Source organism: Palaemon carinicauda, chromosome 29 (assembly GCF_036898095.1).
Source record: "Palaemon carinicauda isolate YSFRI2023 chromosome 29, ASM3689809v2, whole genome shotgun sequence".
Taxonomy (NCBI): domain Eukaryota; kingdom Metazoa; phylum Arthropoda; class Malacostraca; order Decapoda; family Palaemonidae; genus Palaemon; species Palaemon carinicauda.
This window is the reverse complement of record NC_090753.1, coordinates 72,299,181-72,314,852: the sequence shown is the minus strand read 5'-3', so window position 1 is coordinate 72,314,852 and position 15,672 is coordinate 72,299,181. Positions and strand designations below refer to the sequence as shown.

The 15,672-nt window shown below is 37.9% G+C and overlaps 1 protein-coding gene across 1 annotated transcript in view; it reads right to left on the bottom strand.

Moving 5' to 3' along the window:
* Positions 1 to 4,599: 4,599 nt before the first annotated feature.
* The window catches only part of LOC137622655 (calcium-activated chloride channel regulator 1-like), a 96,973-nt gene continuing 85,900 nt past the window's right edge, over positions 4,600 to 15,672 (bottom strand). The window contains 4 exon segments of the mRNA XM_068353254.1: positions 4,600 to 6,839; positions 8,386 to 9,617; positions 11,379 to 11,716; positions 11,718 to 11,954. Of these exon segments, the coding sequence (XP_068209355.1) occupies positions 5,194 to 6,839; positions 8,386 to 9,617; positions 11,379 to 11,716; positions 11,718 to 11,954 (3,453 nt within the window). The 3' untranslated portion in view covers positions 4,600 to 5,193.

Below are 15,672 nucleotides of genomic sequence, written 5' to 3'. Positions count from 1 at the left end.
TTAGATAATTTCTTGAAAGCTCAAACAATTTCTGCTATATTTTTATTTTCTGCAGTGTGCGTGTGTTTATGTGTGTGTGTATGTGTGTGAGGTTTTTTTTTTTAGATAATTTCTTGAAAGCTAAAACAATTTCTCCTTTATTTTCATCGTTTCCTGTGTATGTGTGTTTGTGTGTGAGGTGTTTTAGATAATTTCTTGAAAGCTCAAACAATTTCTGCTATATTTTTTATTTTCTGCAGTGTGTGTGTGTGTGTGAATGTTCGTGCGTGTTTATGTGTGTGTGTGTGTAGGGAAAGAGAATGCAAGAGACGTTCTGATTATTTTGCAAAAGCCCGGGCAGGCATCAGGCCATCTCAAATTCACAGCGTGGCCAAGTTCCCTTCGAGGAAAAAGAGAATTTTATGCATTAATATCCTCTGTAGAGAATGAACGGACTGGCTTAAACCCCATCACTAATGCAGACCTTTTTCTAGTTCTATTTGGGCTTGCAAGGAAAATGGAGAAAGTTTCTATTTTCGCTAAAGGGTCTGGGGGCGTTATTCTTGCCTTTGTTTTTCGTTTTAGTTTTAGCTTTCCTGGTGTAATATGTTTAAATGTTTTCCAAGGGATATGCAGAGAGGGAAGTTTTTGTGAAATTTGTTTGATGATGCGTATTTTTATCCCTGATATTTATACATTTAGATATTTTGAATAATTGTTTCGTATCTTAACATGATCTCTGCAATAAATATGATATGTTGATACTTATAAATGAATATCAGTATTTATGACATTATGTAGTTCATGGATATTTTATTATGTATAATTTTTATCTTCACGGGCTCTGTAATTTTGATAATATACTCTAATTCGAATAGTATTTAATTTAGCATTCATATCTGTGCAATGAACATTATGTATTGATACTCTTTATGTCATCAATGAATATCAGTATTTATAACATTATTTATTTCCGGTTGTTTGGTTATATATACTTTTTATCTTCACGGTGTTTTTTTTTTTTTGATAATATACACAAATTTTGATAGTATTTAATTCAGAATACTTTACATTTTACCCTTTATATGTAACTAAAGTCAAGTTGTCTGTCCCGTCGGCATTTGTAAGACAGGAAAGATAATAATGGAATCTTTCGTGGAATCCTGAAACTAATTTTCAAATGCTTCTTGAAAACTCTATTAAAAAGTACGCATGGGGTCCTGTCCTAATCCTTGTTTGCAAAATATGTGTTTTATATTGTGAGGTTAATGACCCTAGAATCGTAAGGGGATGTGTTTAACAGTATATTTCCATCACAGTGGAGAATTCCATAAAACATAATAATTCAGCATGTTGAGAGAGCAAGATTGCATCATGCTTGCCGAGGGTTACCCAGTACCCTTTGAGCTATCAGTAGACAAGGTACTCACCTAAGAGTATCGGCTGTACACAATATATCTCCATCACAGTGGAGAATTCCACAAAACCTAACAATTCAGCATGTTGATAGAACAAGATTGGATCTTGCTTGCCGAGGGTTAGCCAGTACCATTTGAGCTATCAGTAGACAAGGTACTCACCTAAGATTATCGGCTGTACACAATATATCTCCATCACAGTTGAGAATTCCACAAAACCTAACAAGTCAGCATGTTGATAAAGCAAGATTGCATCTTGCTTGCGGGGGTTAGTCAGTACCATTTGAGCGATCCGTAGACAAGGTGCTCATCTGAGAGTATAATAATAATAATAATATCGGCTGTACACAATATATCTCCATCACAGTGGAGAATTCCACAAAACCTAACAATTTAGCATGTTGAGAGAGAAAGATTGCATCTTGCTGCGAGGGTTAGTCAGCACCATTTTAGCGATCAGTAGACAAGGTACTCACCTGAGAATATCGGCTGTATACAATATATTCACGAACCTTTTTGTAATAAAGTGAAAAAAAACTATTTTCCGATGTCACATTATCCGTTGACATGGGACATTCCTATGGTTATGCTTTCATACGTAGCAACTAAAATCACCTGGAAAAGACCATCTGAATTTTGTAATGAATTTGAAATTAAAAACCTTTTTGAGGTACATGAAGGTTGCCATAGGACGTCAGGATTCTGGTTAGCTTAGGGGATCAACATGATTTGCTTTATTTCTTCATCATCATTATTTCCTCCTACACTTATTGCCGCAAAGGTCCTCGGTTAGATGTCACCAGTCGTATCTATCTCGAGCTTTTAATTCAAAACTTCTCTATTAATCATCTCCTGCTTCGCGTTTCATAGTCCTCAGCCAAGTAAGCCTGGGTCTTCCAACTTTTCTAGTGCCTTGAGGAGACCAGCTGAACGTTTGGTGAACTAATCTCTTTTGGGGAGTAACTGGAAAGCCTAGACATGCAGTTAATTCTAATAGCCAGGCCTTCTCCATCATGAGGTTCAATACTACACAGTGTTCTAGAAGCTTTATTCCAGCTGTGACCAAGTTGTGGAATGATCTTTCTAATTGGGTAGTTGAATCAGTGGAACTTCAAAAGTTCAAACTTGCAGAGGTGAGGAATAAAAGAACAGAGAGTGATATGATTCCTTTAATGAATTGGGCTGTGATGTCTTAGCTATTGAAGCCACCTAAGAGAAGTGGCTGCTTTAGTTTATAAGAATGTGGTTTAAAACTTTGTACTAAGTAGACATCAGCAGGATGAAAAGAATCTAAGAAATTGATGAGTTATTAATTTATTTTGATTTATTTGGTCAAATAATTTTGCAGAATACCTCATAAGATTGACAAAATGTTTAATAGCCTCAAGAAATAAAATTGTTACTGTTAAAAGATATGGCTCAAAATAGTTGGGATGTTTTATAATGCCTAATTTTGCAGAGTGAAAAGAATCTAGGAAATTAATGAGTGATATTAATTTCTTGTGCTTCATTGGTTCAAATACTCAGAATACCTTATAAGATTGGCAAAATGTTTGATAGCATTTTCTTATTATTTATTGGTTCAAATACTTTAGTAGAATACCTTATAAGATTGACAAAATGTTTTATAGCCTCAAGAAATAAAATGGTTCCTGTTGAAGGATATGGCTCAAAATGGTTGGGATGTTCTATAAAGCTTCATTTTTAGCTAAGTGGACAAATGAAAAAGACCATATTACAGGTTTTATATTTATGATATTTTATGCAGTTGTAAGTTGATTAATGCATAAAACACATTCTGTGACAGAGGACAAGAGTAAAAGATTACCAAGCAATTCTTCTTCACCCTATGGGTTAACCACTGCACTGTAATTGTTCAGTAGCTACTTTCATCTTGGTCAGGATAGAAGAGACTCTTTAGCTATGGTAAGCAGCTCTTCTAGGAGAGGGACACTCCAAAGTCAGACCATTGTTCTTTAGTATTGGCTAGTGCAATAGCCTCTGTACCATGGTCTTCCTCTGTCTTGAGTTTGAGTTCTCTTGCTTGAGGGTACACTCGGGCCCACTATTCTATCTTATTTCTTTCCCTCTTGTTTTTTTTAAAGCTTTTTATAGTTTACATAGGAGATATCTATTTTAATCTGACTTCGTAAAATACTTTATTTTTTCTTGGTTCCTTTCCTCACTGGGCTATTTTCCCTGTTAGAGCCCCTGGGCTTATAGCATTCTGCTTTTCCAACTAGGGTTGTAGCTTAATAATAATAATAATAATAATAATAGAGGAGGGAGAATTAAACGTGTGATTGAAATTTCGACAGCATTCACAAATCGATCCGAAGGAAATAAAAGAAACAGGATATTCATGATTGTCTTTATTTTATGAACTTTATCACAGACATCCAAGATATACTGAGATCAGTACAGAGGAGTTACGGTCGACGCAGAACCATGTGTTGCCTCTGAGGAAAGTGAGACAGTATTGGTCTCTCGAGCCACCCCTACCTCTGGCCGCCCCGCACCAACACCTCAGAGACATTGGTTTCCACAGTGGAGACTTGGCACATCTAGTAGCAAACGGGCCCCCTTGCAGCAGCTGATTTTTTTTATCTGTTATTCAACATTTGATAAAACTGCTGAATATTTTCTCGTTTTTTAGTTTTAATCAAGTTTGCAGCACTGTTGGCGATTTTCATTCAAATATTGCTCTGAAAAAAGACTCATCTCATATGAGGCACACGGCAACTGATTGGAAACCAGTCGTAAGTCCCAAAACAAGACTGATAAGAGTAAAAACATATCCTCTTCTGTCTTTTTTTTATTATTTTTTTACAATTTTTTATTTTTACATAAGCTCTGTTCAAGGGAAAAGTTAAGACAGTTTTCCTATCAGTTGCCTTAGATAGAATTTAATGACAAAACCAAGAAACCTGGTGTTGGGCATTGATGCAAACACGGCTGACTCTTTACAGTTATGACTAGATATGAGCAAGCTTACAACCAATAGTTTGTACGACATACAGTTATTTCCAAGGGGGAAGATTGCTAAGGGCTGGAATTACCCATAGAATTGGATTTATCACCTACAAAGGTTAGTGATTATTATGATATTGTATCAGAAGCGTACTACCCTAAATCGACTAAGACATCATATTCCCTATATGGGAACAATACCCTGTCCACCCCCAACCCACCCACCCCTGTCCCCTCTTAACCTTTTCATAGATGATCAGAATATCCTGCCCTTAACCATCTTCCAAAATTTTCCATTCATGGATACATAATTTACACGATAACTCTTATAGTACGGTATGCTGAAAAACTCCATATAAAAGATATTTAGGAATAGAGAAGCAATGATAGACAATGATATTTGACACATAAAGCATTTCTTAGACAATTCAAACCCTCCTTAGCAGCTACTGCAGCTACGTAATTAGTCACAATGTCCTCAAATATTTTCATTTTAATGCAGATATTGCTGTCTAATACTCACTCAGTTATGTTAGTCACTATGTACAGATGAGAAAGGGTGTAGTTTTCAGTTTCTTCTATGGAGGTAGAAATATTTTCCCTAAATTTAGTTTGACAAATATCACTGATGAATATTGACTGAATGAGTGTTCCACTTCGACTTGACAATATTCTGCAATCATTTGCTAAAATATATTTTGATTTTGTAAAGCGTTAAGTATTTAAAAGTTTATTCATAATAATGTTTAACACTTAACCACTTATATTATCTTAGCTGCATAAGAGAGTTTGCAATGCACTAAGGTTTGAGGCGTTATCACACACCTCACACTTGAGTAATATTGCGGCGTTTAGGTTCAGCTGATATTTTAGAGGAGGAGGAGGAGGAAGCTGCCGCTGCAGCAGCTGCTGCTCGAGCGGCAAGCGGTGGCTTCGGAGCCACGGGAGGAGGAACCTTCGAATGTGATAATTGAGCCTGAGAAGTAAAATTACCCTCGTCTGGGTATTTAACGTACATGAAGGGTTGAGCTTGGCAATAGGAAATGTCTCCAACTTTGGACGGATTTTCCGATGGGTAGCTGTTACAATCAGCTTGATATGAATTTTCTGATGGTTGGGAAGAAGGGATCTCGTGTGTAAATACTGTGGATGCCTGCGATGACTGAGAGGAAACGACTGTTGGGGTATAAGGGGGTAGTTCATCATGGCTGTAACCCGATTGGTAAGGATAAGGAACATAACTTTCAGTCGTGTAAGGAGGCTGATATGCTGGGGGATCAGAGTGACTCGTAGAAGGAGTCTCGGAATTTGGGTAAGAGATGACAGCGGATAGCGTGACGTCTGGAAAAGGATCTTGGGGACTTTGGAAGTGGGGGATGGATCCTGATGCATCCACAAGTGGGCCACTTGTCACAGAAAATCGACGTTCATGTTCTTGTAGCAGCCTTGATGCTCCCCATGACTGCATGGGTGACAGAGGGCGACCCACATCTTTAAGCTGTGCCACTTCACCATCTTTTATGGCACTGTCAGCTGAATCCTGACTTTCATTTTGATCCAAAGCAAAGCTTGAGTTTCCCTTAATCATTCCGTTGCGATTTCCTTCCAGTTTTTCAGTGTCTCTCTTGTCCTGGTGACATCTACGGCGAGCAATGTAACAATAACAGACCATGCCAAGAGCAACAGCTATCATCAAAAACCCAAAGACTGAACCGATTATGACAGCCATGTCCTCCAAGTTCAGCCCAGCCACTCTTACCGGTTGAGTGATTTCTTGTCCATGAGGGCCAGGCAAGTTAGAGGTGAGTTCCAGTATATTGTGAGTTGTAATTGGTGGTGGGGTGGTCGGTGGATGAGGCACCCATATAGTTGCAATGTTACTTACACCACCGCGGTTGCCTGCCTCATCCACAGCACGGATGGCAACATATATCATCTGGTCATACCGGTCAACCTGAATCGTAACAATCTGCTCAGTTCCCACGAGCATTGGCACAGGCATGCCACTTACACGTTCTCCGTCAAAGGCTTTCGCCTCAGACCAGGACCTGGCCAGCACTGCTTCATAATAGCTAGCCCGATCCCAGTCATAATCGTTTCCTGGAGCTGTCCAATATAGTGAGACCTCGTGGGTAGTCAGGTTAACAGTTGATCGCAGATCTAGAATTCTAGTTGGCGGTACCGTGTCAATTCCAGTCGATGGGGCCACTATGTCCAGCACCCCGTAGATTGTCGATCGCTGGAACGGAGCCACTGCGTTGATGTGGCCGTATTTAACTTTACTTCCACAGCATGTCAACATTTCTTTTTCAGCATAGTTGTGTCCTAGTAGGCTGTATGTTTCACTAACAGGCGATAAGGCCAAGCCATTGTTGTCGTCGGCAATGACGCTGAGCTGATAGTGGCCGCTGTTACCTTTTAGAGAAGGCAGATATCTGGAATATACTCCATCTCCTTCAGTGATGTCTGGATCTGAAAAGGAGAAAAATTTTTAATGTATGATAGATATTTCTCAAGTATGATTAGTGTACTTAAAAATCATATTTAGTGTAGATATAATACATTATTTAATTTAGAAAATCACCAGTCCCAAAAGTTACTAAATAAATGAAAAAATAAAGTGATTTTGACCAATGTCAAAAGTTACTAAATGAATGGAAAAATATAAAGTGATCTTGACCAATGTTAAGAGTTGCTAAATAAATAGAAAAATAAAGTGATTTTAACCAATGTTAAAAGTTGTTAAATAAATGGAAAAATAAAGTGATTTTGATCAATGTCAGAAGTTGCTAAATAAATGGAAAAAATAAAGTGATTTTGACCAATGTTTAAAGTTGCCAAATAAATGGAAAAATAAAGTGACCTTGACCAATGTCAAAATTTACTAAATGAATGGAAAACTAAAGTGACCTTGACCAATGACAAAAGTTACTAGGTAAATGGAAAAATAAAATGATTTTTACCAATGTCTAAAGTTGCTAAATAAATGGAAAAAAAATAAAAGTGATCTTGATTTGTTCAAGTGAACAATGCTGAGCCAAGCACTTGAATTTATTTTTATTTACTTCAATTAATAGACAGGTATAAAATACACTAAATTTTTATATTTCTTTTTCTGTTGCGCAGTTCTTACATTGGAATATAAATGACGAGGTTGTTTGCATTCGGGAATTGATGCTGCTGAAATTTTATTTAATTCAATTGCCAGTCATTTAGTTGAATTGCTCTAATGTTTGTATGATCAAATCATTGGCGTTCATGAATAATCGAATTGAAGAATTTAGTGTTGGTCGAATAGGTACAGAGAGAGAGAGAGAGAGAGAGAGAGAGAGAGAGAGAGAGAGAGAGAGAGAGAGAGAGAGAGAGAGAGAGAGAGAGAGAGAGAGACTACTTATCCGAAATACTGTTTTCGGTCATATCTGATATATATTAATAAAGCAACATAAAAGCGTTAAAACGAGTGCATTTAAAATGATAGGATCTGTTGTAATATAAAGAGAAATTTATTATTATAATCGGGTAGAGGAAATAATATTATTATAAAGAATATAGAATATGATTGGACTTTTTTTTAACTGTCTTTGTGTATATAAGAGAGTTTCTTAAAATGAAAATTTCATGTAAGATCCATAAAATATGTTTTGGGTATTGTAAACGTTGGTTAATTAATTTGTCATTCACGAATAATGTAATTCGATGTCGAGTTTAGTATACCCAAGATTTGAGGATGGTGAATATAATACTGATTGGTGTTAGGCTACTCTGTAGACTACTGGTCTTAGAATAAAAATTTGATGTAAGATCCATAAAATATGTAATGGGTATTGTGAACGTGGGTTAATTAATTTGCCAGTCATGAGTAATTTAACTCAGTTTCGAGTTTAGTATACCCAAGATTTGAGGATGGTGAATACAACAGTGATAGGTGTTACGCTATTCTGTAGACTACTGGCAAACGATAGATCTGTGCAAGTTAGTAAATCTTGTAGTGCTTTTAATGTTTAGGTGACATCTTTACCTCCAAATCCATTATCGAAGAGGTCAATGGCAATGGAGTCGTAGTTGCTGCCTGTGGTGTTGGTTCCAAGCCTCTGAAGCCTTGCACTCACTTTGGCATTGAGGATTGGCATCACTCCCTCCCGAACTTCTGCGTACACAATCACGGGCATCGACGAATCCGTCATGTTCACCACGCTGTCACCACTGCTGGTCCAAAGCCTCAGGCTGATTTTTCTGCTTCCACTTTCAGATCCTGTGACTTGGATGATCAGTCCCTGGTGGGAATCGGCTCGGTTCTCAACCCTGTACTGCCATATGCCTCTCTCGGCCTTGGGTATGTTGACGAAGATGACATTGGCGTCTCCGTCCTCCTCCTGCATGTTGACGGAGGCGATGGTGTGGCCGGAGGGAGCCGTCAGCTGGACGGTGTTTCCAACGTGGTTGAGGTCGTAGTAGTAGATGGAAAACCGAGCCTTCGGACCCAAGGACTCGTCGAGGGTGAAAGAACCAATAGCCATGGAGGCGATTCCCCCGGGGTATGACTTGCTATGGAGGAGGACAGGCGCCCCTGGACTAACTGGAGGGGCGCTGTGGCGCACAGCGGCATACAGAGCGTCCATGAGAGCAACCATCATACTCACTTTGGAGTCGTTCCCAACCCCTTCGTCCATGATAGTGAAGGCCGAGCCCTTCGTGACGGAGACGAGATTCTCGAGGCCGTGCGTGGCCGTGCTTGTGCCCCGGCGCTCCGTGAGGGGATAGATTATCGTGTCCACGCGCACTCCACGTGTAACGGCCAATTCGGACATTTCGTGAACAGCCCTGTCTGTAGCGGCGCCCTTGCCAGTGGTCAGGAAGATTATGGAGGCTCCCGAGGCCTTCTCCGGATCTGCATCTAAGGCTGTCAAGGCCTCCTGCAGGCCGCACAGCACGCACTTCTGACTCTCTGGAACTCTGGAAGGGTTGCGGGGTAGGGATGAACCGACCCTCTGGCGTACGTCCGTTATGGAGTCCATCTTGGAAAGTGGAGAGGCGATGGTGGCCTCCGCGTTGAAGACGACCAGGGCGAAGTAGGCGCCGTCGGGGAGGTCGTAGACGACGATGCGTCTCACGGCCTTTCGCACGAACTCCCAGCGTCTCTGGATGTTCATGACGGCCGTATCCTCGACTACGAGCACCACGCGGGCGGCCCTCTCCTGCACGAAGTTGATTGAGGGCGTCAGGGCGGCTGAGGTGTTCAGGGGTCTGATTCTGATGAGGAAAAAAAAATGTTAATATTGCGTTTCTTCAAGAGGCTCTTCATAAACTTTTTTCTTTATCTTTTTATCTTTTATTGTGAAATACACATTTTCAATCTTACAGTTTATAAAATATACATCATAGTATATTTACGATTCTTATGGGAGAAGAAAAGAGATTGTTATTATTGCTTCTCTTCAACAAGTTCTTTATAAACTTTTATTTTATCTTTTTATCTTTTATTGTGAAATACATATTTTCAATCATACATTTTATAAAATATACATCATAGTATATTTACGATTCTTATGGGAGAAAAAACAAGAGAGAGAGATTGTTATTATTGCTTTTCTTCAAGAGGCTCTTCATAAATTTTTTTTCATCGTTTATTATGAAATCCACATTTACAATCTTACATTTTATAAAACATACATCATAGTATATTTACATGAATGTATTTTCATTTGACATATACAGTAGCGTATCAAAATATGTTTTTAAATAAAATTATATCTAGTGATTACTTTTTTTTAATAGAACCTGAAAGGATTTCCATTTGTGATTCTTGAGCTTTAAAGGAATAAAGATATTAAAATTTTTTTTGATGATTTTGATATACTGTATACATCATAGTATATCCGGCGTCAATGACCTTAGATGTCAGGATGCCTGAAATCTTTAAATCAATCAATCAATCAACATCATAGTATATTTACATAAATATTTTTTCATTTAACATACAGTAGTGTATTTACAATACAATTAGTGTATTTGCAATTGAATTTTTTTACTATTTATCTAAATATGATTTAAATGCAAAATATATCTATTCGTGAATACTTCTTTAATAGAATCTGGAAGGATTTCCATTTGTGATTCTTAAGCTTAAAAGAAATAAATATTTAAAAATGTTTATGATCATTTTCATTACGTTATGTCTGGAAAGGTGATTAAAACGGTAACATTTCCATAAGGGTAATGATATAGGAAATTAAAGTAAAATTCTCTCTCTCTCTCTCTCTCTCTCTCTCTCTCTCTCTCTCTCTCTCCTCTCTCTCCTCTCCTCTCTCTCCTCTCTCTCCTCTCTCTCTCTCTCATATCTGAGCATACACAATATGTGATAAACGATATTACATGTGCATAGGTTAAATATCTTTTTACAGAAATATTTTAGGAATATTTATTGCTTTTATTAACACCTTTAAAGACTTTAACTTATCAAATCAATTTTCTTCATTGATATCGGTAAATCTGATCTGTGATGATGAATATTACTAGGTTTGATTAATAATATTTTTATCCCGTTGGTGGATAAAGTAAATAATTAATTCAAAAATGAAAACAAGTAGTCCTGGAGATAAGAGTTAACTAGTAAATTTTTTGTAGCGAGGCCGACTTGCACAGACTCGCAAGGATGCCCTTTTAGCTCGGAAAAGATTCCTGATAGCTGATTGGTCGGAAGTATTCAGACAAAAATACTTCCTACCAATTGGCTATTAGGAAACTTTTCCGAGCTAAAAAGGCACCCCTGCGAGTCTGCAAATCTGCCTCGCTAAAAATAAAATTTGACTATAGTTTGTTTTTATTACCTTTTATTCCGTTAGTTCATATATTAAGAATAGTTGATTTTAAAGTGAATGGTAGTGCTGGAGTTAACTAGTTTGCTGTTATTACTTTTAGGGGTTTTGTTTTGAGGTAATAATTTGTTTGTAGTAGAATCCAAGACTAAGCATTATGAATATTTTTACCAAACGGTACTTTTCATTTATTTACCTTCCACCCATGAAGTCCTGTGACATCTTGATGATGTCCCAAGCTGGTCTTCCAATGCACTGGGCGTTATGCTTCGTAGGGGCCTCTGGGATATGGGCATCCGTGGTACAGAAGGGCGCTGGTAGGATCTCCTGCGTATAGCAGCTGTTGGGCCTCATGCTGAAGTTCACAGGATCGCGGAACTTTGGCGGGTAAAGCGGGTCTCCTGGATACCCCTTCTCTTCGAACACGCCCCATCGAAACTTGACCCATTCCGCCACCAGGAGACGGGCGGCGTGGACGTAGGTGTTGTTGGTGGTGGCCCTCAGCAGGTCCCCGCCTATCTGGATGTAGTCCCCCCTGACGACCGCACCCTTCGCTCTGCTGCGTCCAGGGGCGTGACCCAAAGGCTGGGTGAGGCGTCGTGATGCGGATGTGGGCTTCGGTGGGCGATGCCGTCGCTGATAAGGGCGTGAGGAGAGAGCAAGTGATGGCGTCTGTTCGCCAGGACCGAGGGAGAGCCACCGTGACTTGCCTCAGCGAGGCCCTTCCGCCCGTTGCTTTCCAGAGCTCCGAGGAGAATTCCAGCAACACGCTCTGGAAGAACAAGGAAATGTTAAATGTCTTTGATACTGTTCTTGGAGTATGTTAGTTTGAGTGTTCATGACTGACTTCAATTGTAAGTTGTTAATTTCCTTATTTCCTTTAAACACTGGGTTATTTTCCCCTGTTGGGGCCCTTGGGCTTATAGCCTCCTGCTTTTCCAACTAGGGTTGTAACTTGGTTAATAATAATAATAATAATAATAATAATAATAATAATAATAATAATAACAATTTTGGAATTCCAGTAACACGCTCTGCAAGAACAAGAACAAGGAAATGTTAAATGTCTTTGTTACTGTTCTTGGAGTATGTTATTTTGAGTGTTCATAAATTACTTCAATTGTAAGTTATTAATTTCCTTATTTCCTTTCAACACTGGGCTGTTTTTCCCTGTTGGAGCCCTTGGGCTTATAGGATCCTGCTTTTCCAACTAGGGTTGTAACTTGCCTATTAATAATAATAATAATGATAATGATAATAATAATAATAATGATAATAATAATAATAATTTTGTAATTCCAGCAACACGCTATGCAAGAACAAGAACAAGGAAATGTTAAATGTCTTTGTTACTGTTCTTGGAGTATGTTATTTTGAGTGTTCACAACTTGCTTCATTTGTAAGTTATTAATTTCCTTATTTCCTTTCAACACTGGGTTATTTTGCCATGGAGCCCTTGGGCTTACAGGATCCCTGCTTTTTCCAACAAGGGTTGTAACTTGGCTAATAATAATAATAATAATAATAATAATAATAATAATAATAATAATAATAATAATAATAATAATCACATTACATTACGTTAATGTAATTGCATTACATTTTGGAAGGAGAATCAAAGTGGTCTGTGGAATGAGATGGAATACATTCATTTTTGGAATGGAGTAACATTATTAATTTTTTGATTATGAAAGAAAACCCTTTTCAGATTGAAAACAAATACGACATTTATATTTAATAGAGTATTTTATTATTATTATTATTATTATTATTATTATTATTATTATTATTATTATTACTTGCTAAGCTACAACCTTAGTTGGAAAAGCAGAATGCTATAAGCCCAGGGGCCCCCAACAGGCAAAATAGCCCAGTGAGGAAGGGAAACAAGGAAAAATAAAATACTTAAGAACTGGGGCTCATACAATATTAGTCATTGAGATAAAACAAAAGACAGAGAGTCAGACGATTTGAAGAAATGAAGAATAATCTGATCAAATGAAATATTATGTAAAATTAACCGTTATAAGTATGCAAGTAATTTAAGTAATTTATCCTTGAATATAAAGTACAGGATAGTAAGTAATGAAAAGATGAAATTGACAGTTGAGAAGTAATGTTTTTGACGATGAGTGAGATAAGAAAATTGATAGTATTTGATATTTACATGATGTTGTATTCACGTTTCAGGAGAGTAAGTCTTTAAGTGAGGGATATGTACACGTGGAGAGAGAGAGAGAGAGAGAGAGAGAGAGAGAGAGAGAAGTACTGGAGGATACCTATTAATCCAAATTTTTAAATCACAGCTAGTTTTTCACCCAAAAAAACTCCGATTTCCAGGAGAGAGAGAGAGAGAGAGAGAGAGAGAGAGAGAGAGAGAGAAAGTACTGGAGGATACCTATCAATCCAAATTAGTTTTTAAATCACAGCTAGTTTTTCTCCCAAAAAACTCCGATTTCCAGGGGAGAGAGAGAGAGAGAGAGAGAGAGAGAGAGAGAGAGAGAACTACTGGATGCCTATTAAACTAGATTAGGTTTGTATGTGCACACCTAGTTTTTCTCCCCCAAAAAAATCCGATTTGAGAGAGAGAGAGAGAGGAGAGGAGAGAGAGAGAGAGAGAAAATCTGGATGCCTATTAATCCAGATTAGTTTTTTAAAACAATTCTAGTTTTTCTCCCCCAAAAACTCTTGATTCCAGAGAGAGAGAGAGAGAGAGGAGAGAGAGAGAGAGAGAGAGACTACTGGATGCCTATTAATCCAGATTAGGTTTATATATGCATAGCTAGTTTCTCTCCAAATAAAAACTCCGATTCCAGAGAGAGAGAGAGAGAGAGAGAGAGAGAGAGAGATGGGGGGGGGGTGATACTGGATACCTATTAATCTAGATTAGTTTTTTTTTAAAGCACATCTAGTTTTTCTCCCCAAAAAACTGATTCCCGAGAGAGAGAGAGAGAGAGAGAGAGAGAGAGAGAGAGAGAGAGGGGGGGGGGGGCCTGGGTGATACTGGATACCTATTAATCTAGATTAGTTTTTTAAAGCACATCTAGTTTTTCTCCCCAGAAAACTGATTCCAGAGAGAGAGAGAGAGAGAGAGAGAGAGAGAGAGAGACCCCCGAACTAGTTTCAGACATTCGAGCGTATTCGTGATAAGACCTATCCGAGGCAGCACGACTTAAATAAAAAAGAAGAAAAAAATTGATGCTCTCATTTTTCAAGCAGTCTTTTACCCCCTTCCCCCTCGACCCGTTTTCTTTGTAAACTGCTGATGGAGAGATAAGGGGGTACGTGGGTAAATCTCCCCCCCCCCCCCCCTCCCGCTTGAAATGCAGTGAAATCTTTTTTTATTAGTCTTTGTTTTATTACGATTTTTTTTATCTCAATTTCAAATCTGTTGAAGAAAAGGATTTTTATTTATTTCTTCAGTGGTTTTATCGTTAATATGACATTCTATTTTCATCCGTTTTTTTGTTCCTATTTTCTCTTTGTATTTCTTTGTTTTTTCTATGCATTTTCAAATCAGTTTGATCTTGTTTCCTTGAGGAAAAGGATTTTTATATATGAAAAGCTTTGCCAGTATTTCTTCAGGTGGTTTTATCGTTAATACGACTTAGTCAGTTTTCATCTTCTATTTTCTATTAATTTTCTGTTTGTATTTTTTATGCCTTTTTTCAATCCTTTCCAACTTCATTCTCCGAAGAAAAACATATTTATGTGAGCGCTTCTTTAGTGGGTAATTTTTTATTGTTAATTGACTTATTCTGTTTTCATTCGCTATTTTTGTTTTACTTTCTGTTTTGTTTGTATTTTTTTATGCATTTTTCAGTCCGTTTCAGATTCATTCTTGGAAGAAAAAGATTTTTTTTGAGAGAGAGTTTCTTTAGTGGGTAATTCTATTGTTAATAAGACTTACTCTGCTTTCATCCTTTACTATTGTTTTTGTTTTTTCTTTTTTCTGTTATATTTTGAAGTGATTATGATTTTATAGTTCAGGTTTAAAACCCAATTTTTGGGAATATTTTTTTTCCAGTAACATAGATGAAGATGTGGAAATAGCGAGCGAATGTTTAGGCCTGTTGACGTTCTCTATACATATGCAAGGAGCAATTATTAATCATCATCATCATCTCCTGCGAAAAGGGCCTCGGTTTTGATTTCACCAGTCATCTCTCTCTTGAGCTTTTAATTCAATACTTCTCCATTCATCATCTATTTCGCGCTTCATAGTCCTCAGCCATGTAGGCCTGGGTCTTCCAACTCATCTAGTGCCATGTGGAGACCAGCTGAACGTTGGGTGATCTCATACACCAATTAAAGCAAAGGGCCTCGATTAGATTTCGCCAGTCGTCTCTATCTTGAGCTTTAATCCAGTACCTCTCCATTCATCATCTCCTACTGCCAGCTTCATAGTCCTCAGCCATGTAGACCTGGGTCTTCCAACTCTTCTAGTGCCTTTTGGAGCCCAGCTGAACGTTTGGTGATCGCCTCATATG